At 45.2% G+C, this 26,973-nt stretch overlaps 1 protein-coding gene across 1 annotated transcript in view; it reads right to left on the reverse strand.

Annotated features, from left to right (window-relative positions):
• Window positions 1-5,450: 5,450 nt before the first annotated feature.
• ACMSD (aminocarboxymuconate semialdehyde decarboxylase) overlaps window positions 5,451-26,973 on the reverse strand; it is a 39,217-nt gene continuing 17,694 nt past the window's right edge. Inside the window, exons 6-10 of the mRNA XM_084792523.1 lie at window positions 22,781-22,874; window positions 17,341-17,436; window positions 15,718-15,890; window positions 7,289-7,387; window positions 5,451-6,966 (exon numbers count right to left, since the gene is read on the reverse strand). Coding sequence (XP_084648649.1) covers window positions 6,904-6,966; window positions 7,289-7,387; window positions 15,718-15,890; window positions 17,341-17,436; window positions 22,781-22,874 — 525 coding nt within the window. The 3' untranslated portion in view covers window positions 5,451-6,903. The remainder of the gene's footprint in view (window positions 6,967-7,288; window positions 7,388-15,717; window positions 15,891-17,340; window positions 17,437-22,780; window positions 22,875-26,973) is intronic.

Raw genomic sequence — 26,973 nt, forward strand, 5'->3', positions numbered from 1 at the left:
GATTTCCTGGAGCTGCTGGATCATGGATGCTGGGGTCTAAACCTTGTGTCCTCCTAAAGAGCTGGACGTGCTTGTAACTGCTGAGTCATCTTTCCAGGCCCAGCCTTCATTCCTTTTTTTATACATGAAACTATAACTGACCTTGGCGTTCCATAGCACTTCTATAACTGGCCTCACATGACCTTGCCACTTTGCCCCAAGAATCTCTTCCTTGTCACTTCTGTCCCCAGTCGTCTTTCTTGCCCTGTCCCCTTACGCCACAGGGCTTAAGTTTATACTATTAAAATTTTTTTTTGACAGTTTCTTGTGAGATTCAGTATAAAAATCTAAATGCTTCATTGTGTCCTAATAATCTGGCCAAATTTCTGGCTTCATCGTCTTCCGGTTTTGCTTGCCCAGGCTCTCTAGCTACAGTCTCTTTCGGCCTCAGCACTTTTGTGCTGTTGTCACGCAGGAAGCCTCTTCATGGCTAACCAATCTGTCATTCACGTCTCCGAATCCTCTTTAAAGAGGCTGCACAACTGAATATCTTACTTCCCAGCTGTCTCCTCGTCGCCATCACATTTCCCCTGTCTGTAAGGTATTCAGCCATGAAGAGACATTTCCTTCAGGCCTCCTGTTCCTCCTCTTAGCCTACCTATGTCCTCTTCTCTCCCTCCTTAATGCTCCTCACTTTGCAACTTGTAGGGAAGAAATCCCATCCTTTCTGTTCACGTCTCTACACCCCAGTGCCTAGAGCGTGCCTGCACCTCTGACACAGGGAAAATGTTCTTAGGAAGGTGAGTATGAACACTATGTGACTGGAAGTTTGGGGGTGCTCCACTGGGGCGCTACATGTTACCTGGAAAATCTCAGTCCCTTCTTAGGCTTCATTAATAAAATTAAAATTAAAATAGAATCAGAAGGAAGTTCAAGGACAACTTTATTAGAGTTTAAAAAAACAAAAAAACTCCCAGGGCCAGAAAGCTATAAACCTTGGCGTCTACCCAGAGGGAGTAGACAGGAGAAAGAAAAAGCCATGCTTGTAAGCTACATGCTGAAAGTGTGTGTGTGTGTGTGTGTGTGTGTGTGTGTGTGTGTGCGCGCGCGCGCACGACAAGTATCAGCGGCAAAAAGAAGAAAAGGGAAAGTGTATGCTTTTTTTAAGTGAGAACTTAGAAAAGCAGATAGGGTTAATGAGGCTGTGTGGCTGTGGCCCTCAAGTCACCCTGCAGAGGGCAGAGGTTCTGGGAAGAAAAAGAACACAGTCTCATTAAAGGTATAATTATTTCTTTCATCCCTTCAGCATACAAAGTGAGGTCACCTTTCAGAGGGGGAGTTCCTTAGCTAGACTGTTGGCAAGTCTAGTTGGTGTCTTAGGACTGTTGAGGCCAAAGATCCCATCCCATTCCCCTTAATGAGCCTTTTACATGACTGTAACACCTGCATATATCTATGACATTGAATAAACTAATCAGGTCACGTGATAATGAAACAGCCATATCATGTGGTCGGTCTTGCCTGTCAGTTTGCGTGGACTAAGACACGCCTGAGAGATTAGTACAACACACAGGTGGGTGTGTCTGAGGGTGGAGGTGGGGGGACACCACACCGATGACGATGAGCCCTGCTGAATACAAGTGGAACCATCCTGCAGAACAAGGCAGAGAAAAGAAAACCCCCCTATCACGGGTACCCTCCGCTTACTGCTCAGCATGGCAGGAACGCCTGTGCTCCACCATCCCTGTGGTGCTGGCCTGAGATCTGGTACTAAGCCCGAAGAAACCTCGTGTCTCGTGTTGTTTCTATTGTATTCAATTACAGTGGTGGAAGAGTGACTGGTAGAGAAATCGGGTGCCACAGAAGTGGGGTTGTGGCTGTGGTTAAGAAGAACTGGTGAGAAGCCAGCTACAGATCCCTGGGATTATGCAGACAGGATTCCTGGCGGAGAGCCAATGAGATGTGAACGCGCCTTCAGATGAGAACGGGGATTGTGTTAAGAATTGGACTAGAGGCCATTTGTGTTATCTTGCCTGTATTCTGCCCAGGCCCTAGGCCTAGGGGAAGCTAGGTTTATTGGAAACAGACTAGTTGATCTAGAACAGGAAGCTTCAAGACAGCCCATTATTCCAGTTGTGGAGTGGGCGCTCCTGGCTGCTTTAAAACAGTTTTATAGTGAGAACTTGGAGCAAAAGAGCAGAGAAGAAGGATTTGAAAGGTAATTTAGTTTAGGAAAAGAGTGTGATGTTTGAAGAGATTACGCTCTTAAAAAGACCCCGGGAAGGTGTGGGTGCTCTGCTGGGAGACAGGGCACTGAGGATGCACTGAAGCCTCTGGGTTCTATTGCCAGGAGTGCATAAGAACAAACGGCATGGTGGCACATCCTGTAATCCCAGCACTGGTGGGGTACAGGGTGGGCAAGAGGTGTCAGGGCTAAAGTTAACCTGTAAGCCCCGCTTGCCCAAAGACAATTTCCTGGAATGCTGGGGGCTATAGTACACTTGTGACAACAAGTCACATGTTTTCCCTCCAGTAAACAAGGTTGGTTGCCCCAGCTGTACAGGCTGTACTTGATCGCACGGAGGCAGGAGGTAGTAGGCAGGAAGTACAATCAGGATGTGTGCTTGCTCCCCACTGGACCAAGACAAAGTACTTAGCCCTGTGGGTTTACAGGCACCTGGCTGACTTAATTTAGTGTCAATCTCTGGAAATCCTGGGTATAGACCTGTCCAGTGTCCATCTTCCAGGCCAGTATTAAATAAAGTTTGCTTTAATTGCACAATTGTGGATTTGGTCTTTCTTCTTAAAATTATCAGGTTGAACAGATGAATCAGAAGTCCAAGGGTACTTGGCTACATCCCGAGTTGAGCTCAAAGTCAGGCTAGGATCATTGAGACTGTCTTTAAAAACAAAAACAAAAACAAACAAACAAAAAACAGCAAGTATCTTGCACCAGGACAGTAGAAAAGACTTTTCCTTGAGTAGACATCTGACAAGCGGCTTTCTAAGAAGGTTCTCCAAGACTGACCTCTCGGCGCTCCTGTACTTGGAGGCTGCTACGTCTGTGGTCAAAGCGGCTCAGCTATTCCTCAGGCCTGAGGCAGACACTGCTCATGTCCACAGGACACTGGTCTTGCAGGCATACACAATGAAAGAGTTACAGAATCATAGACGTCAGCCCACCCCGTGGCCACCGAGGCTAAGCCTCTGAGAAGCGAAGGATATTCCAGAGGTGTGCTATGCGGGATAGGCAGGGGACTCCAGGTGTTTGAGCTCCAGAGTCGTGAAAACGAAGCATTGCTCATTTTTGTTACTAAAGCAAGCAAAACATGAGGTGATGTTTACAGTTAGCTTAAGCAAGCACAGCAAGGGAACATGCCTGGCATTGTAGCTTACCATCTTTGGTCACGTGAAAAGGGCCAAGAACATTCTTACTAGGCCTTTGTCTTTTCTCCAGAGATAAGGCATGCTAGCCAGAACATTTCGTCCATGGCCTTGCTTCCAGGGGCATTACCATTGTAGAAGGCCACCTTGTGGGAAGAAGGTTCTGCACTCTGCCCAAGTTCACAGTAAGTTCACAGCGTTCTTACACAGTCTTTCACAAGAGAAGCCTCCAGGCAGATTTTGAAGGAAAGTCTGGGAGGCTAGGCACTGTGTACCACACTGTTGGCTTCTCTGCAGGTAGCTCCTTGGAGGGCAGTGCATGGAACAGTGAGGGTAAATTCTAGGATGGATGCAGGGAAGATTCTAGGGTGTTGGCGATGCCAGGAAGGTGGGATGTCTCCTGAGGAAGGCTTCAGACAGAGCGGTGCCAGCCAAGGCTAGTTGGGTTACAAATAGCAAGACCGTAGGGGCCGGGTTGCCCAAGCCTATTGGACACAGCACTATGAGCTCTGGGTGCTGGGTATTTAGCTATAGGATGAAATATTTGTCCTGCTGGGTCTCAGTGTTGCTTTGGGTGGATCCTTCCTGGATTCTTTGGGACTGGAGACGTTATTGTATCTTGGGACTATATAACTTGATATTAGCAGATCACCCAGCTAAGTGTTTGCCCGGGTCTCAGGAGAAACTGGGCTAGAGCTTTGGAGCATTGGGAATGGGGGAGAAATCAAATCTTATGGGATAAGATGTCGGGTTGACAAGGGATGGACGTGGTGTGGTTGATTGAGAGTAGTAAAGCACACTTCTACATGTGGCTGTGAAGACTCTTCCAAAGCAGACTAAGACAGTGACCTGCCTTGAATGTGGGTGACACCATCACTAGGGCTGGGTTCCAGGTTGAAAAAAAAAAAAGAAAAAGGAGAAAGCCCACTATTACAGATGTTCTCTCGCTCCCTGATGCGTTCCCACAGTATTCTGAGCTGTTCTGTTCTGCCAGGCCTCCCCAACACAATGGACTGAACTGTCCCTTAAGTTTCTTTGTAGTTCTGTGTCCCAGCTGGCGGGAGCCTGGGTTTTGGTAGTCTCCTGGGAAGCTTGGGCTTGGTGGAGCACGAAACCGGAAGTGAATGGTCTGGAGAGGAAAAGGGTGGAGCTCAGGGTCAAAGGAGCTTAGCAACTAGGGCCCAGCCTGACGAGCAAGTCAGTGGCTGTTTCTTGAACAGCCAGTAAGAGAAATTTGCTTGGAGCTCGAAAATCCAGAGAGGCAGAGGCAGAAGCCTGGTTTTGTCCTAGTGGACAAAAATGGTTGCTTTGAGAACAGCCAACTACTTGCTCTCACAGACAGGCATTGTGTGGGTGGAGCAATGATCCAGGCTGACTGACTGGCAGCCAAACCCTGGGGGTCCAGCCGTAAATTCTTCCGAGAGAAGGGGAGCCTGTTCTTCCCCAGAGTAAATGACAAGTCTCAGCTGGTGGTGGTAAAGTAGATGATGCTGACCCATTTATTTCGCGTGAAACAGGGACGTGGGTAATGGGAGGGGTTTTGAGGGTGAATGCATCTGATTCGCTGGAGTTATGGGTTACATTTCATGTAACAACCCAGCCCTATCATAAGAGGGAGAAAGTGGTACTTAATTTTCCTGTGGGTGGGGGAAGAACTCCAGATACAGTTAAAGGTCATTGGTTGAAAGTCAAGACACCAAAACATCTTATTAGCATAGGATGAGTGTTTCCAGGAATCCCCAGGTGCACACTGAGCGGGTTTCTTATCATGAAAGGGTTAGGGTTGTAATCTCCATGAGGACTATGTGATGCTCTTTAGAGGATCTGGGGTTCCCCAGATCAGGCAGAGAGGGAACCCGGCTGAGAAATGGAGTCTGTCTTCTTATATCAAGCTCAGAGGCTCTCCAGAAATGCTTTGCCCTTAAGAGCAGGGTCCCACATTTCTTGTGTGTTCTTTCTTACTGTAGTGAGGCAAAAGTAAGCAACAAGAATATTTTGTGTGTGGTGCTCAGATAATTTAAAGGGGGGTGAGGTGGGTAGACATTTCTTCCAAAGATTTGGGGAAGAAAAAAAACAGCAACATATGCTTCCAAGTCTTGATCCGTTCAGCTTTATTTCTCTTTCAAGACAAATTGGAGTAGTAAATAAAGTGATAGTTGGGGGGAAACTCTAGAAAGCAACGTGGAGCAGAAGGAGACGGAGTATTGAGACACACAGATGGTGAAAATAACAGAATGGGAGCGATGGTATTCATTAGATCTCTCTTTTCTCTGTTGATGGGGCCAGGACAAGTTACATGTTAACAGTGAGCCTGGTTTTGTAGTCTAATGGAAAGAAAAATAAGTATGAGTGAGTCCAAAGTTAAGAGTATGCTATGGAGGGGTTGTCTGACTCAGCCAGAGGCATGTGAAGTGGAGATGCTGCCTGCCATCCTGTCCCAGGCTCAAATCCTTTGCAGCCACTCAGGTGTAGTGGTAAGGTCCTCGAACAAGGGTATCCTGGTGTTACCCACTTACTCCCTAGAGCTGAGTCTGTGCTTCCTGCTCTGGTAAAAGTAAACTTATAGATGGAACAAGGTTCATCCACTCTGAAGTCACACCCATGTTCCTGTATTTTTTTTTCTCTTCTCGTAAGACGGTCTATCTTACATCTTCTGTTTATTTATTTACAAGACAGGGTCTCACTATGTATCCTTGGCTGGCTGGCCTGGAGCTTGCTATGCAGACCGAGCTGGCCTCAAACAGAGACCCATTGTCTGCCTTTGCATCCTGAACGCTGGCATGAGAGGCATGCACTGCCACGCCCAGCCCACCATCTTTTTACTTCTTAAAGACGTGTCCATCCATCCTTCTGGACTCAGCCCACGTTCTAAGATCTGTGAGAGACTAGAATGAGTTTTTACGGAAGCATCTTTGAGCTTTGTGTTGGATCACCAAACAATTATTTCATGAACATTTGTCTTGTTTCCTTACTGGTGTTTGGAAACACTGAGCTTGTGTATATCCTGTGTGTGCTTTACAAAGATAAAAACATAAATGACTAAGCTAGGGGAAAGGGTTACAACTGAAAAATAAAACATATTATTTGGGTACAGTTCCCATATCTTTGATCAAAATAGAGAACCTATCTGAGCCTTAAAGACTAAAACTGTTGCTAGATTTTTTTCTTTTAAGATCATTAGTTAATTATACATTAATTTTTAATATCTTCCAAATAAAATAGTTTTGATTTGCATATGTAGTAATGTACTGCTTTTCAGCACATTGCATTTCAGAATAAAGACCTTAGGAAACATCTTGCTATTAAGGGGATACTTGGGGATATCTCCCACCCCACCCCCCGCCCTTATTTTGGACAGTTACAAATACCCCAGAGTGGCTGGGAACTTGAATTCCTGACTCTCCTGCTTTCATCCTGAGGGGGAATATTCCATTTTGGGGGTAAAATGATTCAGAATACAACTTTAGCAACATGTGTGATTCATGTTCAAAGACAAAAGTGATGCATCTTCTTGAAAGGTTGTTTTTGTGCTTAATTCTGTCATTCAAATAGTTTTCTCTCAAGACCCAAAAAAGCCAAGGCATTGTCCACTGTGAGTTTGTCCTGGATGAAAGAGAGAGAGAGAGAGTTGTTTTATTTAAAAGCATGATTGACTTGATAAAGCACTTAGTAGATAGCATTGCTTTTTGTTTGTTTGTTTGTTTTAAACATTTATTTGTGTGTGTGTATGTGTGTGTGTGTGTGTGTACACACGTGAGGGCAGAGGATTTATGCATTTAACTATACTGAGCTTATTTTAAAATATTAAAGCATTTATTTTTAACAGTCTAGCTATTTCAGAAAATGGAGTCCTAGCTGCAGGGGAATGAACTGCCATGGCTTCTGTGTTCAGGTCAGCAAGAAGACGGAAGTTCAAGGCATGTACCTTTGTTTCCTCATCAAACTCTGCCATGGACTCTATCAGCTTCCCAGGCTCCTGCTCGCCTAGCGGAAAGGGGTAATCAGTTCCCAGAATGACTTTATCCTAAAAGGAGAAAATACAACCTTATTTGTAAATGTGAGGACATTAAAGAGCCCCCTGAACAGTTAACTTACTTATTATATGCACTAGTCTAGCAAAAGAACGAATTTCGTCCTGATTTACTAGAAACAGGACTGGTTTAACATTGAAAGGCTGAGTTTTCATGTTGCTATTTTTGTCCCAGCAGGTGTCACTGTTAAGCCTTCTAAGAATTGCTTCTGTGTGTGCATGCTTACAAGCGGGAGGCCAGCACACAACCTTTGGTGTCATTCCTCAGGAGCTGTCCACTTTGGCCTTTTGAGACAGGGTCTCTCGCGGGCCTGTAATTCATTAAATATGCTCATCTGGATGGCCCGTGATCCCCAGAGCCACCTGTCTCTACCTTCCTAGTGCTTGGATTATAGGTGTGCACCACCACGCCTGGATCTTTTTAATATAGGTTCTGGGAATCGGACCCAGTTCAGTGTGCTTGTATGGCAGACACGTCACTGAATGAGCTAGTCTCCACCTCAGCCCATATTTTCCCTTAATAACTGAAATACAAATAATGAAATATAAGAATTAGGTGTTTGATAAAACATGGATATATTTAGATAGAATGAAATATTTTACCTTTCTTATAATGATATACATGATAAGTAACTCTGTAAGAATATGGTTGGAAAGAAAAGTTTTGCGCTAAATGGTAGTGTAACTATGCATAGCTTTGTAAATTATCCCTTTGTTGGTTTCTCTTGAGCTTTCCCAGATGAAGTGTGGTATCCTTTCTGCTACAGCCCTCTACCTGAGTCAGCTGCTTCCTGTCACAGCAAGCTTTTCACAGGTCGGAGGGAGGGAGAGGGAGACAGAGGGAGCACTGCATGTGTGAAGGTGTTGATAAAGAGAGCAGAAGATAGCATCAGATCCACTGGTGCTGGAGTTAAAAGTGGTTTGAGCTGCCTGCTGAGGGTGCTGGGAACTGAACCTGGGTCCTCTGGAAGAGCAACAAATGCTCTTCCACAGAGCCATCTCTCCAGCCCTTTGAACTCCACTCTAAACCAATTCATTAATGTGTTATTTAGTTTTAAATTTTATAGAGTTTTAAAGTTACAGAAGAGTTGCAAGGTAGTTCAAGAATCTGCCATCACCCAAGTTAAGAAATTGTTTAAATTTTCACACCTGGTCTCATTATTTTCATATGTTTGTCTGCATAGATGTACGAATGGATCGATAGTGAGTTTGGAGACATCATATTCCTTTACTCCTAAGTAAATTAGTGTCTGTTTCCTAAAAACAGGATTTTTTTCTGCTCTTTTCTTTTCTATAACATTTGTTTATCGGTGGTGGTGGTGGTGGTGGTGGTGGTGGTGGTGTGTGTGTGTGTGTGGTGTGAAGGGGGATCACATGTGGAGATCAGAGTACAAATTATGGGAGTCAGTTTTCTCTGTCCACCCTGTGGGTTCTGATCAAACCCAGGTTATCAGGGTTAAAGATCCTTTAACCCGTGGAGCCATCTTGACCTCTTCCTTCTTTTCTTTCTTGAAAGGGTCTCACAAGGTAGCCATGGTTGGCAAATAACTTACTTTGTGTGCCAGGGTGAGCCTAGAAATTCTCAGAGAGCTTCCTGCCTTTACCTTGAGAGTGTTGTGATTAAAGACATTTGCCAACAGGCCTGTCTAAGAAGACACTTCTCATACAACTACAGCATACATTTCAAAATTAGGAAGTAGAGCATGGGGGTGAGGAGGCATCTGCTGCAGTGCACACATGGAGATTTAATGACAAATTTTGGGGAGTCAGTTTTCTCCCTTTCAGAGATGTCACTGACGTTGTCCATCAGTTTGTGTGGGAAGTACTTTACCTATCGAGTCAATTCTCGTGCCTTAATACAGTGTTTTGTATTAAAACTGATACTGCTTTTCAGTTGTAACAATAGTGTGATTGATCTGTCTGTCTGTCTATCTATCGACTTATTTATTCATTTAGATAAGATCTCTCTACATAGCCCTGGTGGTCCTGGAACTCACTGTGTAGACCAGACTCGCCTCAAACTCACAGAGATCCACTTGTGCCTCTGCCTCCTGAATGTTGGGATAAAAGGCATGCATCGCCACACCCAACTTATATAGTTATTTTTGTACTTTGATACATAATACTTTTACGAGTTCCTCAGGAACATGAAGTGTTTGATATAGACCTACATTGTGTAATGATCAACTGGAGGCATTACACAGATATCCATTAGCTAATAATTTATTGCTTCTTTGAGATGAAACAATTCTCTCCTATAGCTTTTTGCGACATACAAGACATTTCTGGCTAGAGTCACCTTTCTGTTCAGGAGAACTCTAGACCCAGTCTTTCTTTTTAACTTGTACTTTCTGTTAACCTCTTCTCTGTTGCCTCCCCCCCACCACACACCTCAGCCTTTGGTAAACATTGTTCTGTGCTGTTTCTACAAAGATGGCTTTTGTAGATTCCAGCTATGTTCAGTTATGTAGGGTTTCTCTTTTGGAGACTGCTTCGTTTCATTGATGTTCTCTAGGTCTATCTGTATGCATGCATGCATGTATGTATGTATGTCCTATATGCATATGTGTGTGCAGGTATGCATGCCTGGACACACATGAGGAGGCCAGATGAAGATGCCAGGTATTATGGCACTCTCCACTTTATTCCTGTGCGAGAGCGTCTCTCACCAAGCCTGGAGCTAGGCTGACAGGAAGGAAGCTTCAGGGATCTTCCTATCTCTTTCTCCTTCAGAGCCAGGGTTATAGCGAATCCCAGCTTTTTACATGGGTGCTTAGGATTTGAACTCATGTCTTCACTCTTGCACACAAGTACTCTTACTTTGAACCATCTCACCCACTGTCCATGTTATGTACTCCAAGTAAAAGTCCCTCAATACAGCGAAGGCCATATATGACAACCCCATAGCTCGAATTGTACTGAGTGGGAAAAATGAAAAGTTTTTCTGTAAGATATGGAACAAGACAAAGATTGTGCACTTTGACCACTTTTGGTCAACAGAGTCCTGAAAGTTCTACCCAGAGTACCGAGGCAGGAAGGAAGAGGAAGGAACAATTCAGACTGGTCAAGAGGAAGTGAACCTGTCTCTCTTTCCAGATGATTGTGTCATATGTGTAGGAAGCCCTAGCACCTCCACCACTCTTTAGAATTACTTATAGAACTCAGTAAAGTTGCTGGATGCAGTACCAATGTGAAGAAATCGTTAGGGTCTCCATAGCAGCAGCAAACTATCTTAGAAAAGAATCTCAGTTATAATAGTTACAGCAAAACACTAATTACCTGGCAATAAACTTAACCAAGGAGGTGAAAGATCTCTGTAACGAAAACTGTACTGATGAAACAAATTGAAGACACAATCCATGGAAAGATATCCTGTATTAATGGGTTGGAAGAATTAATTTTGTTAAAACGGTCACACTACCCAAAGCAGTTCAGAGTAAATGTAACTCCTCTCAAAATAGCAATGACTTTTTTTTTTAAAAAATGGAAATAGAAAAGCAATCTTATAGTTTGTATAGAACCACAAAAGATCCTAAATGCTCTTTGAAGTGTTGGACCAAAAAGACAAAACAGGAATGACCACATTGATTTTAAAAATATACTACAAAGCCACTGTCACTGAAACAACATGCTATTAGCATAGAGCAAGCACTCAGCAAATAGAACAGACTAGAGACTAGAAGTTCATTGCAGTCATTGAGCTTAAATGAGTCCGGCAGTGTTTCCGTACCGAAGAAAGGGCCATCCTTGATGAATTTTTTTGTGATCATATATTCTCATTTCAAAGAAGAATGGAATGTTTCCATTTTAGCAATGTGGATGGAACTGGAAGCCATTATGTTGGGTGAAATAAGCTTGTCACAGAGAGATGCCAGCACTCATATGTTGTCTATAAAATAGTTGAGTCCATAGAAGTTGACAGTTAATTGTTAGTCACCAGAGACTGTAAGAATAGGAAAGAGAGAAAGAGAGGGAGAAGTTGATGAATGGAACAGGGACAAGACGTTCTGATGTATGCCTGCTGGCATGGTGCATGCCTGCAACCCCTGCCTTAAGAGGTAGCAGATCAGGAGTTCAAAGCCAGCCTGGGTCATAGAGTAATCTGGGCTACAAAGTAAGACCCTGTCTCTAAAAGTAACAACATAGTAACTAAAGAACTCCAGGAGATCTGGCATGCTATTATACAGTGGGATGACTATATATAATATTGGGCAGTATATGGCAAAAAGCCGGGTGAAGTGACTTATAATATTTCATCATAAAGGCATGTTTGGGTAGACATGTTTAACCTGATAGAAACATTACACCATTTACAAACTTATAAAAACCACACGATATCATATATACATAGGTGTGTATATATGGCACACAGACATACACTTATATATATAATTTGTTCAAAATAACTTTATAAAAGGTACTTCAGTTGATAGTAAACACTGGAAGGAATGGTCATCTAAAAAGAAAAGTCTGACCTGGCTATGGGTGGCATATGTGTTCAATACCAGAACTGGGAAGGCAGAGGGAGGGGGATCTCTGTGAGTCTGAGGTCAGCCTGGTCTACACAGTGAGACCTTGGCTCATGTATAAGAATGTATTTGTATATGTATTTATATTTGATGGCTAGGGAGATAGTTCAGAGAATGCTTGTTGCCCAACCATGGGGAACTGAGTTCAAATCCCCAGTACCTCAACTGAGTATGTGCATGTGCCTATCTATAATCCTAGTGCTCTGGCGAAAGAGACAGCAGGAGTGCTGGGGATTGCTAGCTGCCAGCCTAGCTCCAAATTCACTGAGAGACCTTGTCTTAAGAGAATAAAGCAGTAAGCAGGGCGGTGGTGGCATAATCCTTTAATCCTAGCACTCAAGAAGCAGAGGCAGGTGCATCTCTGAGTTCGAGGCCAGCCTGGTCTACAGAATGAGTTCTAAGACTGCCAGGGCTGCACAGAGGAATCCTGTCTCAAAAACAAACAAGCAAAAAAGAACAACGGGGGGAGGGGATAAAGCAGAGCGTGACAGAACACATGACGTCCAACACACACACACACACACACACACACACACACACACCATACAGTTTCAAAGGCCATGATAGACTACTAAGACTATTTTTAGATTTCAGTATTCATCTGTATATGAAGCCAAGAAAATACACCTGCTGTAGAAGCCCCAAAGATGTAAAGTTCTGTCTCCTCACATCTGTGCCAACAGCTGATCCTGCTCTAGCTCTCTGCTTGGTAGTCACCAGGGGTTCATCTCTTCCTCTTGCTAACGCTGTTTACATTGCCAAAGTACAACATGGTTTTAAAGTCCCACGCTTACAGTACACTCGTCAGCTACATTAGCATGAAGATGAAATCCAGGCATCCATTTTCTAATTAGGAATTCTTCCCTTCCCAGCATGATGGCATTCTCTGATATAAATATGCTTTAGGAAGCAGTCTGTCCTGTTTTAATATGGAGAAAGCAAATGAATCTAAAGCACAAATGAAAAACCAGTCTTCTGGTCTTCTGTAATTATAGTTTCCTCTCTCTCTCTCTCTCTCTCTCTCTCTCTCTCTCTCTCTCTCTCTCTCTGTGTGTGTGTGTGTGTGTGTGTGTGTGTATGTTCAGAGGATAATGTTGTCCAGGTATCAGAACTTGCCTTCCATCTTGTTTCAGTCAGGGTTTTTCTGTTGTTTTTCTGCTGCATATTCCAGGCTAGCTGGCCTGTGAGCTTCTAGGAGCATTGGGATTAAAGATGCCAATGTTACAATGCCCATGCTATGATGCCCATGCTACGATGCCCATGTTATGATACCCATGCTACAATGCCCGTGTTACAATGCCCATGCTACGATGCCCATGCTATGATACCCATGCTACAATGTCCATGTTACAATGCCCATTCTAAGATGCCCATGCTATGATGCCCATGCTACGATGCCCATGCTATGATGCCCATGCTACGATGCCCATGCTACGATGCGCATGCTACGATGCCCACGTTACAATGCCCATGCTACGATGCCCACGTTACAGTGCCCATGCTATGATGCCCATGTTATAATGCCCATGCTACGATGCCCATGCTGTGATGCTCATGCTACGATACCCATGCTACGATGCCCATGCTACGATGCCCATGCTACGATGCCCATGCTACGATGCACATATTACAATGCCCATGCTACAATGTCCATATTACAATGCCCATGCTACGATGCCCATGTTACGATGCACATATTACAATGCCCATGCTACCTACATGTCCCACTTTTACATAGGTTCTGGGGACTCAAGCTCAGGTGCTCAGGCATGCATTGCTAGGGCTTTACCCATTAAGCCATCCCATCTCCCCAGTTCCTTGAATTGTGTATGTTTGTTTTGTCTGCTTGTTTTTAATGCTAGCACAGAACATCAAACTCATGGTTTAGAAACTTTAAATTATTAGTTAGACTTGCTTTTAACTTCTTTCTGTAGACGGTTACATATCTACTTGTAATTATCTGGTTTTCTAACTTTTCTTATCTATTATCTATATGTTTACCTTTTGTTGGTAACTGTCTTAGTCCCTGTTCTATTGCTGTGAAGAGACGCCATGACCAACATTTAGAAGAGAAATACTTTCATTGGGAGCTGGCTTACAACTGAGAGGTTTAGTCCACTATCATCATGGTGGGGAGCAGGCACGGCACTGGAGCAACAGCTGAGCGATACATCCCTGATCCACAAGCAGCGAGAGGGACAGCAGGCCTGGCATGGCTTTGGAAACATCAAAACTCACCACTGGTGACACATTTCCTCCAACCGAGCCACGCCTCCTAATCCTTCTAATCCTTTCAAACAGTTCTATTCCTTAGTAACTAAGCGTTCAAATATATGAGCCAATGGGGGCCATTCTTATTCAACCTTCTTAGTAACTTTTGATCATCTTCAGCGTAATAGTACTTTTATAAATTTATTAGTCTCGAAACTGGTCTAGACCTGGGCTATCCATAATAGCTTAGATTTTTTTTCTTTTTTAAAAAAATCTATCATCCTTAGATTCTTTTACTTTAAGTTGATAATTATTATTTAGCCTTTTTTCCCTCTGCTAAGGATAATTCTTTGAGCTGAACTTTTGAGAAATCTTCTCTGGAGATGGTTGGAATATTACTTTGACACACGTGCTTATAATCAACTTGAAATTTGCTTTAGTAAATGTGTGAGTGAGGTGAAGGAACAATTTCTTGAATGGGGGTGGGGCTGGAGAGATGGCTACGCGGTTATGAGCATGCGTTGCTCATGGAGAGGACCTGAGTTCAGTTCCCAGCACCAACCTCAGGCTGCTCACAACGGCCTGTAGCGCTAGCTCCTGGGGATCTGACTCTTGTCTTCTAGTCTCTATGCACACTGCACTCATGTGTATAACCATACCCTCATATATATGCACATATATACATATATGTAATAAGAAACCCCAACATCGTTTTTTAATGTTTGAATATAAAAAAGAAGTAACCATGATGCAATTAGTCCTGAAATATTAGATGCAGGAAAGCAGGCGTGAAAGAACTCAAAATGAAAGTCTTGTTAATTTGGAGCTCTTGTTCTGAGGGAAAGGAGACAGCAGCAGGGAGGGAAGTGGGGGAAAGAGATTCCTCAAGATTTATATGGTCCTGCAGGAAGGAGATCTCTACTTGGCAGATGCTTACTAAATGCTTACGAGAGTTAAAAATAGTTTGACAAGTTGCTGCTTCTGTCCCTGGTCAGGATGGTTAATGCAGGCCCTCAGTTTGGCAGCACTTAGACTCACCTAGACAGCACCTCTGGCCATGCTGAGGGGCGGGGGTTTCTAGGTTGGGTAAACTGATGAGAAGGCTCGCCCTGATTCCATGGGCTGAATAAAGTGGAGAAAGTGAGCCGAGCACCAGAATTCATCTCTTTCTGCTTCCTGACTGTGACTGCCACGTGACCAGCTGCCTCACACTCCTGCAATGATCAGTGCTTTCCCTGCTATGATAGACTATAGGCTGGAACTGCGAGCCAAAATAAACCTTTTCTCCCTAAGTTGCTTTTGTCAGATGTATTATAACAACAAGAAGAAAAGTAACTAATTCGCCTATTTTCTTATAGCAGGAATTGTCCTATGTGTTAAATGGGTCATAGGAAGAGTCAGGCTGAGGAAGCCTAAGTATCACTGAGTCTGGATGTCTAGGATCACTGTGAAGCCAGACTTGGCAGCTCATATCTATGATCCCAGCAGCAGTGCATATGTCAGATATATTACTACCTCATACTTCCCTTTTCCCTCAAAAGTGTCCAACTTGTCAAGTTGCTGTCCCCAGACCATTCCCTTTACCTTTCCTATGACATCTGTCAACAGCTTCAGAGACCGAGGGTCATGAACCAGAGAGTCTGTATAGAAGGAGCCGAGGTATTTCCTGGGGTCAGATGAATTGTCCTGGGCACAGAGATCAGGGCGCATGTTGAATCCATGGGCGATTCTCCCTATGGTGAAGGGGAAAGCGCCACCTGCAAGGGGACAGAGGCAGGAGGACTGCAAGCTCAAGACGGATGACGGACGATAGCCTAGGCTACAGAGTGAGTTCAAGGCCAGCCTGGGAAACTTTAATGAGACCTTGTCTCAAAATACACTCAAGGAGCTGGAGACTGAGCTCAGCAGGTAAGAGCTCTTGCTGTTCTTACAGAAGACAGAGTATGGTTCTCAGCACCCAGTTTCCATGAAGGCGTCTTACAACCACCCGTAACTCGCTGGCTCTGACACCCTCCTCTGGTCTCAGAAGGTACCTGCACACACAGCATACATGCAGATGCATGTGTACGTGCACCCGTGTGCGCATGCGCACATGCCCACACACCCACACACCAATAGCAACAACAATAATATTTTTAAGAAATAAAAAGGGCTTGGATGTAACTTGGCATAGAGCACATGTGTGAGGCTCTAGATTCCATGCTCAGTAGCACTACAAACAAACAAACAAACAAACAAACAGTAAATGGATGCGGAGCTAGTTCACTAGGTAAAGTGAATCACCATGCAGTGAAACCATGAGGCCTGATTTTTAAAAAAGATTTATTTATTTATTATTATGTATACAATGCTCTGCCTGCATGTATACCTGCCCACCAGAAGAGGCACCAGATCTCATTATAGATGGCTGTGAGCCACCATGTGGTTGCTGGGATTTGAACTCAGGACCTCTGGAGGAGCAGTCAGTGCTCTTAACCTCTGAGCCATCTCTCCACCCCCGAGACCCTGATTCTGAATGACAAGCACACATGTGTAATCCCAGCTCTGGGGAGGTGGAGACTGAAGGATCCTGGCCTTGCTGGCCAACCAATGTGTTCAGCCAAATTGCTGAGCTCAAGGTTTATCGAGAGATCCAGTCTTTTGTTTGTTTGCTTGTTTTTTTTTGAGACAGGGTTTCCTCTGTAGAGCCCTGGCTATTCTGGAGCTAGCTCTGTAGTCCAGGCTGGCCTCAAATGCAGACATCTGCCTCTTTCTGCCTCCTGAGTGCTGGGATTAAAGAAAGTCATGATCCACCACTGCCCAGCTGAAAGACCCTCTCTTTAAAAAAAAAAAAAAAAGGAGGGTGGTGGTGGATGGCGCCTGGGGAATAATACCCAATACCCAACATTATCCTTGGCCTCTGCATACTAATGCATACACAAATAAACATGATAAACACACACACACACACACACACACACACACAGATCAGACCATCTCTCTTCTGTAAGTACCAGCTTTTGTCCTCTTCTTACTCACGTGTGCACAGAGAGGAGTCACATGAAAACACAGGGAGAAGGCAGCCATGCATGCACTGGGAGGAAAGCCCTCACCAGAAACCAACCCCACCACCACTTCCCTCTTAGGTTTCTAGCCTGCAGCCATGCGGCTTTCAGTCACCCCGGCATTTTCTTAGGCCAGTCTGAACTGATACAAATAGGGTCTCACCTCCATGTGCGAAACACACTTTGAGTTTGGGAAACTTCTCGAACACCCCACCCATGATCATGGAGCAAATGGCCATGGTGGTCTCCGACGGCATCCCTAGAAGGGGAGACAGTTACGTGACTCAGTGCCCCTTATCTTAAGCAAGAAGAGGCTCCGGAGCACGAGTGGTTGCAGAGCAGCAGTGATGTGCAGAATTTTCAGTGATGTGAAATATGGGGGCCCTCTGCTCCAGAGATGACCCAAATGCACACAGGGCATTGCTCAGCCCAGAAGCATCATCCTAAAGTCCCTGTTTACTAATTCAAGGAGAGTTAAGTAGTGTGAGAGATGGGAACGGGCAAACAAAGGGGCTTCTTGGCTTTGGTCCTGATGAGGCAGGCAAGCACTGGACGTAGTTTAGCTTGGGACTCCTATTTGGTTGGGCTTATGCACACCTGCCCTTGTAATAATGCACTTGGCAGATCAATCCCTTCACTTGCACACACTATGCAAACACACACGCACACACCTCTTCAAACAGTGACCATGGCCCCCTACCTGCATCAGACTACATCTACCCTCATCTTTGAATGTGTTATAAGTTTCCCCAGCCCTGGTTACAATCAAATTTAGATGGTTTCTATTCAAGTGTACTCCCAGCATATCCAGCTAGGAAGAATAGAAGGCTCTATCTGGCCTAAACTGTTTTGGAGGTGTATATACACGGTGTGTTTTAACAACCTATTAAGGAGAATCCTCTATTTATCATCTCATGCCTATCCATAACTGGGCAGGTATATAATTAAAATAAAATGTGTTATGGGAAATGACAGTCATTTCCCATAACACATTGGGACAAGTGTTAAGTCCCAAACCCCAAAAAGCAGCGACACTGACCATGTCTCAAGTTGAGTCTGGGCCCTGCTCAGGCTGGACAAAGAAGGATTGCTGGTGGACGGAAAAAAAAAAAGCTCAGGCGCAGCATTGCTCAGAAACCTGGGTCTCTCTCTGCCGGAAAGAGCAATGTCCCTTGTTTCTTTCCACTTCAGGCAAATGAGGCATCCAATAACCTATCAAAACCTACAACTGACCTCCACGCTCCTTCAGTCCCTATTAACTTGTAGCTATGGCGAGTTTCAAAGCCGTGACAGGAATCTTCGGGCACTAAACTCCCAGGCTGTTCTAGCTCCCTTTAAAATTGGCCCCGCCCCCACGTCACACGCTGCACCCTAGCCTTTCCCTCTGGCTCCCTAGAGATAGCAACGGCAGCTGCCAGGAAGTCCCTCCTCTCTGCTTCTTGAGAGGTAGCCATGGCAGTCTTGGGCTCCCCCAAACGGCCTGTGGTTAATCTCTCTCTGCTACCCTAGAAAAGCCGCATGGTGGCTTCATATTTACAAGGAACCCCTTCTTTCCGTGCACCACGGATCGGTCCGTCGTGGATCACCCCAGCCTCACTCACAGTAAGAAAATAAATGCGTGAGCTAATCTAATAAACAAAAGAGAGACTGTCAGGATTGACAGTGTTATCTTCTATCGTCTGTGCTATCCCTTCACTCCTAATGAAGTTAGTTTGCAAATCTATGTGAGTTCTCACTTCCGGCTCTTTGGATAAAGGGCCAAGAAGCTGGAAACTTTTCATCTGGCCTGACCCTGACTACCAGCCACACGGACTTGCCCTCAGTTTTCTTTTCAGTGTTGAGGATCACACCTAGGTCCCTGTGCTTGCTAGCCAAGTGCTCGAACGCTGAGCTAAGTCCCCAGTCTCGCGCCTTTCGCTTTGGGATGCATACATAGTGTTAGGCGGCAGGGCCGAAGTTATTGGATGCCATAGCCTGCGTTTCTTCACCCCAGGATGTTCTTTTCTGTCTCATAGGGTTTTTGTGGTGGTGTGTAAATAATGTCAGTAAAGTTCCTGGTCATGACTTCACATTGGAGGTGTTCAGCAAACATTAATCACCCCTCAATTTCCTCACTGTGAATGTAGGGTGACCGTCAGGTTCAAACTCTGCCAGTCAAACAAAAAGCCACCACTCCTCAGAAACTCATGATGCCAGCTCTCCTCTACCAAAGGGGCGGAGGGGACGGAGGACTATCTGTGGTGTGTGCTGGCCTCCAGATCCCTCAGCATCACAAGTACCTGCTACACAGTGCAGAGTCATGCGGGCATCCTGGCTTTTCTTACCCTGCCTCCTGCCCTGATCTTTCGCCAGCTCAGCCGCTTTCCACCTCTACTTACTCAATCTTCTTATGAGCCTGCTAGTGCGGCTATCTAAGCACTCTCTTGGTCTTTCTCTTCTGCCTCTCTTTGTCTTCATCTCTCTTACCCCTGCCCCTGCCCCCCCCCCCATCCTTACCCCAACACTTGGCTTCTCCTCTCATGCCTAAGTCCAGCATGCTGGCCATATTCAGCCTGTAACTTTCTCTGTTATGGCTCATATCTACATGAATTCATATCTACACCATTTTCTCCCTCATATTCACAATAAAAACCTTCCCCTCAACTGCCATGTCCACTGGAGAGGACACACCAAGTGTACAGTGTTGATGGTTGGGTCCTGGCAATGGGTTGTTTTGAGGGTTCTGTGATAGTATCTGGTGCCCAGGTACAGCTCACTACATGTTAACTGTTACTGTTAAGCCTGCCAGGTCTCTGCTGCCTCTTGGGAGCTAAGGCTAAAAAAAATTAATGGGCTCATGTGAACCTCTTCAAGCGCTTCACACTCCTACAAGCAGCAGTTGGTCCCTGATGCTGTAACCCCAAGGTGTACTTGGGGATACAGTGTGCCCCATGGCTGACCTAGAGATCTTGATTGCAAGCCGAGCCTTCGCTGTCAGCTCCTTCTGTCCCTCTCTGCTCTACAGCACAGGTGTGCCCAGCTTCCGGGCCTCCTGAGAACTCCAGGAGCATGGTGGATTGTATCCATCTGGAGGGTGGTATTCCCAGCAGAGCTTCCGACGGCACGGTGAGAGACTATTCCATTTCCTTCTGGTTCTTTGTAAGTCAACTTTGTGCTAATCAGGTGTGTGTGTGTGTGTGTGTGTGTGTGTGTGTGTGTTTATGTGTTTGTGAGTGTTACGTGTCTGAGAGCAGGAGTGTGCAACTGAATGGGAAAAAAAAAGAAATAAAAAGGAAGGAAAAGACGACTGCTCCTAGGTACGGTGTAGGAAAGGTTTATTATAGACATGTGGGAGAGCACAGCTAGAGGCAGGGACATCTGGGAGTCCAGAGTGGACATGACTGGCTTAAGCTGTGATGTGTTGAGAGAGAGAGAGGGGAATCAGGTGCAGCAAGAAGGCCCAAAGAGAACAGGCAACCGAAATGATTGGAGTATGACTGGAAAATTTAGGGTAGGGAGTTGGGGGTGTGCCAGCCAGCCAGGAAGGGCCCTGTAACAGGTAGGAACTGAGGGGTACTGGGCAAACCTGGTGGCCAGGCCCGTTTTGATATGTTAACTAGGCCCCTCAACCGTTTACCCCAGGTTTGAAGGCTGATGACCACGGCACATGTCTGGAGGCCACAGCACAACCTTACATGTTGTTCCTCCATCCTGTTTGGATCAGGGTCTTTGTTTTCCCACTGTGCAGGCTAGCAGGCCTGAAAGCTTCTGCCTTCCAGATTGCCATAGGTGCGCTAGGATTACACAGTGAGCGACCGTGTCCAGCTTTTTGTAGCATCTGAGCATTTGAACTCCATTCCTCATGCTGCTGCTCTGTGGCAAGTGTTTTGTCCACTGAGCCGTCTCCCCAGCTGAGCACCAAGATCGCAAGCAACAGTTAATTACTTGGTGGGTAGGAAGCTGCCTCACTAGAGCCAACAATACAGACTGATGAACCCACCTGCCTCCGTCTTAGGCTTAAAGGCCCTCTTATAATAAAGACAGACTAGGATCATTCCTGTTTATGGATTTAACCTCTGTTTTTCAAGCACTGGGCTAGGCCCCACCTGTAACCTTAACTACTAATGGCTCCATACTGCCTGTCCCAGGAGACAGCAACTGTGTCTTTGATTAAAAAAATTATTATAATCTTCCTTCCTTCCTTCCTTCCTTTCTTTCTCTCTCTTTCTTTCTTTCTTTCTCTCTCTCTCTCTTTCTTTCTTTTTTAGGGTTTTCAAGACAGGTTTTCTTTGTGTAACAGCCCTGGCTGTCCTAGACTCTTGTAGACCAGGCTGGCCTCGAACTCACAGAGATCTGCTTACCTCTGCCTCCCAGGTGTTGGGATTAAAGGTGTGTGCCACCACGCCCAGCTCATAACCATCTTTCAACCCTACCTTTGTTTTAAAAGGTTGTTGTGACATTTTGTTATGACTATCTGTTGTCACACTGTCTTGTTACGACCACCTTGCCACCATGTCTTTGTTTTAGGAGGTTGTTATGACTAAATTGTTGAGTTATGTTCTGTTCCTGTAACCATACCTATTTTGCCTACTAAATCCCCTATTTGGAAACCTCCTACCCCTGAGCTATAAAAACCTTATCTTCCTCACATCCAATGCTGATCTCTTGAACCCCACCTTTGGGGGAGACAGCCGGAGAATACAAATTAAAAATAATTTACTTTAATTAATTGCTTGCTTTAATTAACTTGGCCGTTGTGATTTGGGCTGGTGGTCTTTCTTCTCCCATCTTTGGGGTTAACACAGACCATTTCTCTCATTTTAAAGATAAGAAACTGAAGCCCAAGGAAGCGAAGGGGTTTACTGCAGACCGCATGGAGGGGTAGAGAGTGTTCATAGCCCCCACATTTTATATTTGTTCCTTATCTTTTCTTTTTACTAGGACTGAGAGGTGGTATGTGAGGCAAAGGGCAGAAGAGAGGGATAAAGGGCAGCTGTGTTGAAAGCCTGGGTCTCCGGCAGCCTAAGGCCTCCCTCCCACACTTGGACGGTGAAAACTGACCTCCCATTGATAACTTCAGGTTTCTTGTTTACAAAAGCTGACATCATTATCAATGTCTTAAACAACAACAACAACAACAGAAACACTACAACCCTGCTTCACAGGTATGGCTACTGTTTTGAGAGCCTATTTGGAGGCCTGTATAATAAAGAGCCTTTGCAGTCAGGTAAATCTGTTAAATTGCATTTTCTCCCATGGACTGTGCATCCTAGCTAACAACGAATCACTATAAGACTCAGTTTCTCAAACAAACAAACAAACAGCAAAACAACAACAAAAAACAAAAACAAAACTCCCCCTCAGTTTCTTCATATATGAAACTGCCATTACAGTGTCAACTTTGTCAGTTCAATATATGACTTCCTATGTGGTTCCTGCTCAAACTTAGAATATTTATCTGAGTAAGAGCCCAATCAATGGTAGTTTGTTATTATTCTCAATCTAATCAAATCCATGTGTTCCTCCCCCCACCCCCCATGGCAGAACAGAGTTCCACGGATAGCTGAAAAAAAAAAAAAAACCAAGAGTTGGTTCTGTGTTCCCATCCCTAGTCCAGTACAAACCTACAAGCCAAGGCAGCCAGTATTTGGCCATTCGTCCATCCATCTGCATATCCCAGGGATGCACGAACAGCGAACAGTTCAGCCTCTCAGCAGCCTTCAATAGAGCGATGAGAAAGAAGTTATTTGGGGTAACTGCCTTATCTGATTCTACATTGATCTGAGTAAATAAACTCAAATACTCTTGATGCTCCTTCTTGAGCTCTGTAAAAGACCCTTTGACCAATTTATTCCTGCTTGAAAAAATAAAAACGAAAAGGACTCTCAGAATTAACCATAGGTTGATAGATTTAACATATTGTTTGCGTGTGTGTGTGTGAGTGTGTGTGTGTGTGTGTGTGTGTGTGTGTGTGTGTGTGTGTGTGTAGAGGCCATAGGATAGCCTTGCATGTTTTTCTTGGGCACTGGCAACTGTGGTTTTTGAGACAGGGTCTCTCACTGGCCTGCGGCTCGCTGATTTGTCTAGACTGAGCAGCCAGTGAGCACGAGAGATCTGCCTGTCTCCAGTTGCCCCGTCTGGGTTCACAAGTGCACACTGCCGTGCCCAGGTTTTTGTTTGTTTGTTTGTTTGTTTTTAATATAGATTCTGAAGACAGAATTTAAGATCTTGTATTTCCAAGGTAAGCATGTTAGTGACTGAAAACCTCTCTAGTCCCCCGACTCAAACATTTTGATGGAGAGCACAATGCTTAAAGTCTTATGCCACACATCAAACACAGGGAAATTCTCCTCCTGGTACCCACAGTTTAGCCTTTCAGCACAACTGGGATGGTGTCCTTGGAGTCGGGGCAGGAGGGATCCCTCCTTCTCCCTGCTTAGACACCTAGAGTGCCAGAAATTGAGCAAACAAGAGCCAAGCATGATTATGGACACCTGTCAATGCAAGTTCAAAGCAAGTGTGAGCTACATAGGGAATTTCAGGTGCACAGGGAGTGCACAGAAAGACCCTGTCTCAAAAACAAACAGACAAATAAACAGACAGACAAAGCTATGCAGGAAGATGATGAGCCGGGCCTTAGGACCTTATAGCTAGAATGGGGTAGGCTGGCCTGATCTAAGTCACAAAGACCTTGGACACAGCACTGAGGGGGTTTCTGGGTGTTGTGTGTACTCTCTCTGATCCTGGAGCCTGGAGCCCCTCTGAGCAGTCTCTCATGAACAAAAGAAATTTACTGGAGAGAGCTCTCAGTGCCTGAGCCGGTAAGTCCTAAGATGAGGCCAACCTGCCTCAGAGTCTTATGAGAAATGGAAAGACCATGTGGATGAAATGAACTTTAGTCGGTGCAATGTTTAAGTCCCCTCAACAGTTTTACTGGTGACTTTTTTTTTTTCCAACTTGACACAAGCTAGAATTATCTGGGGGAGAGAGGACCTCAACTGAGAAACTGGGTCCATCAGATTGCTTGGAGGCAGGTCTGTGGGGCCTCCCTTGATTGGTGATTGATGTGGGAGGGCCCAGCCCACGGGGCTGGTGGTTCCCCAAGTTGCTTGGTCATGGTGTTTCATCACAGTAATAAAGGGAAACTAGGAAAACGGTCACTAATCTCAGTGCACACCAAGGTTCCCAACAAACTTTCATTAGGATGTTTTCTTTTTAGGCGTACTAGGATACAAGTGTGACTCACCTACTTTTACACATTTGTGCTCACCCAGCTAGTGAAATGCGGCTTGTGTATGCTTGTGTATGTAAGCATTTTTTAAACAGCACGGTTTTGGATAGCTAGGGATCCTAGGCATGACAGGCAAAGGGTAAACTGGAGATCTCCAACTCAGTGGGCTGAGGAGCACGGCGACATAAGCTTTGTTTTGTTTTGCTTTGTTTAGTTTTTAGTTTTCAAGACAGGGTTTCCCTGTGTAGCCTTGGCTGTCCTGAAACTCTCTCTGTAGACCAGGCTGGCCTCGAACTCATGGAGATCTACTTGCCTCTGCCTTGAGATATAAGCTGTTGATGGTACAGAAGCTAACTGCGTTCTGACCATGAATGTTAGTTGGAAAGAAAATACTGACTTCTTGCAGGGCATGGTGGGGCACATGCCTGTGATCCCAGCACTCAGGGAGGTAGAGACAGGCAGATTTCTGTGAGGTCGAGGCCAGCCTGGTTCACAAAGCGAGTCCAGGACAGCCAAGGCTAAACAGAGAGACCTTGTATTGAAAAAAAGCAAAAACAGAAACAAAATCTAAAACTAAAGCAACAATAAAATACTGACTTCTTGGGACGGCGTAGGCACCTGATCATGGTACTTTGTGAGATCTTATCTCTCATTAGGGTAAGACTTGATTCAGTTCAAATTAACACGAAAAACAATTTCCTTCCATGTGTGGGGCATAATAGAGAACACAAAATGGCATGTACTCTCAAGCTCATGACTAGCATCTGCCGAGAGTTTATTACCAATGCTGCTATAAGGATTTTATAACTGTAAGTTGGAGAGATGGCTCAGGAAGTCAAGCGGCAGCCGTGCAAACACGAGGACCAGAGTTGGAATCCCCGGAGCCCACATATGCGCTGGGCACAGCAGCATTTATGGCAGCCTCAGTGCTGGAGGTTAGCTGCAGGATGATCTCTGGCTCCCATTAGCCGCCGTTGGCCACCCAGCTCAGTGGAATCAGCAAGGTGCGAGTTCAGTGAGGTACCTTGTCTCAAAAAACTGAGGTGTAAGGACTGGTGAGATGGCCCAGTGGGTGAAAGCCACTGTGGCTGCTCTTCCAGAGGGCCAGCAGTCAGTTTCAGGCACCCACACGATGGCACACAATAGTCTAACTCCAGTCCCGGGAGATCTGAAGCCATCTTCTGGCTTTTGAGGACACTGCACACATGAGAGACGCAGGCACATGCAGGCAAAGTACCCATACACATAAAGTAAAATAAAACAACATTTAAAAATAAGATGAAGAGCAACTGAGGAAGACATAGGATGTCAACATCTGGCTTTCACATGCGCGCGCACGGGAACACACACACACACACACACACACACACACACACACAGAGAGAGAGAGAGAGAGAGAGAGAGAGAGAGAGAGAGAGAGAGAGAGAGAGAGAGATTTTACAACTACTAATTGGTTTAATCACTTATGAGACATGCACTCCTTGTGTTATACGAGTTCAGAAATTTGTGCTCACCCCTGCCTCATTTTACAGTGAAGACAGAACCCAAGTAACTTAGTCAGGTCTTGGCAGCCGATAAGTGATGGGAGTCAGACTGTCAGCTGCTAACATTCTGCTTGCCTCATACCAGCAGTGAAGTCATTTTGTACCTGAGTGTGTGTTACTAGGTTCATTCACGTGGGGGCAGGGGCGGGGAACGCATTTGGATGTGTCAGAGTGTCCAGGACTACCTTGAAATGACAGCACTAACTTGGCTGTCAGAAACTCTTCCCATTTTGTTTGAGCATGTTACTGACGCAAGCTGGAGGGGAGCTCAGCAAGCCAGCGGTGCTAAGCAAACAAATAGATGGTCATCCCAGGGACACTGTGGGTCAACTGGAGTCAGGATGTACTCCTAAATCCCTCAGAGACTGGCATGCTCCCCAGACAATCTCATTGCAGTGATGGATGGGTCAGCTCACCACCCCTCTCTGCGCACTGCAGCGGCCGCTATTGCTTTCTACGCCCCTAGGATTTTAAAATCCAGTTCCGGTGATAATAAAAATGACTTGTAGCTGAAGACTCTCTCACGCCGTGCTGAAGCCGGTTGGATGCAGGAGTAAATAAATCCTTGTTTAAAGCCCACTGGAATTTTCAGGAAACACTCTCTGCATCAGCCGGGCCTCTGCAGCCAATGAGCTGTGAGAGTTCGGTACTGAGAAGAGTACTGGAGCTTCAGGAGCCGGCTTCGCAGGCAATTCCCCACACGGTGGGCCCTTGCCACAGACACAGATAGGGAAACTTTATTTTTTGCTTGTAATTAGAGCTCCATAAGTATTAAATTAATAAACGACAGAGACTAGAATGCCTGATGAGTCTGTAAATATCTACTTAAATCAGTATTAAAGATTTTTGCATCAGGATGGAAATAGTAGAAAATTATCGTGTACCACTATAATTGTGAGAGGGGGGTAAGACTTGTGAAAATGGCGTGGAGGATCATGGAGCTTAAATCCTGCTGCCAAGGATGGCTGACTCAGCTACAGGATGAGGGAGGGGGGGCGGTGGAGAGGGTGGCGGGGACTTCAGAACTGGACAGTGGCATTTC

The sequence above is a fragment of the Acomys minous genome (genome assembly GCF_964271855.1).
Source record: "Acomys minous genome assembly, chromosome: 1".
NCBI lineage: Eukaryota > Metazoa > Chordata > Mammalia > Rodentia > Muridae > Acomys > Acomys minous.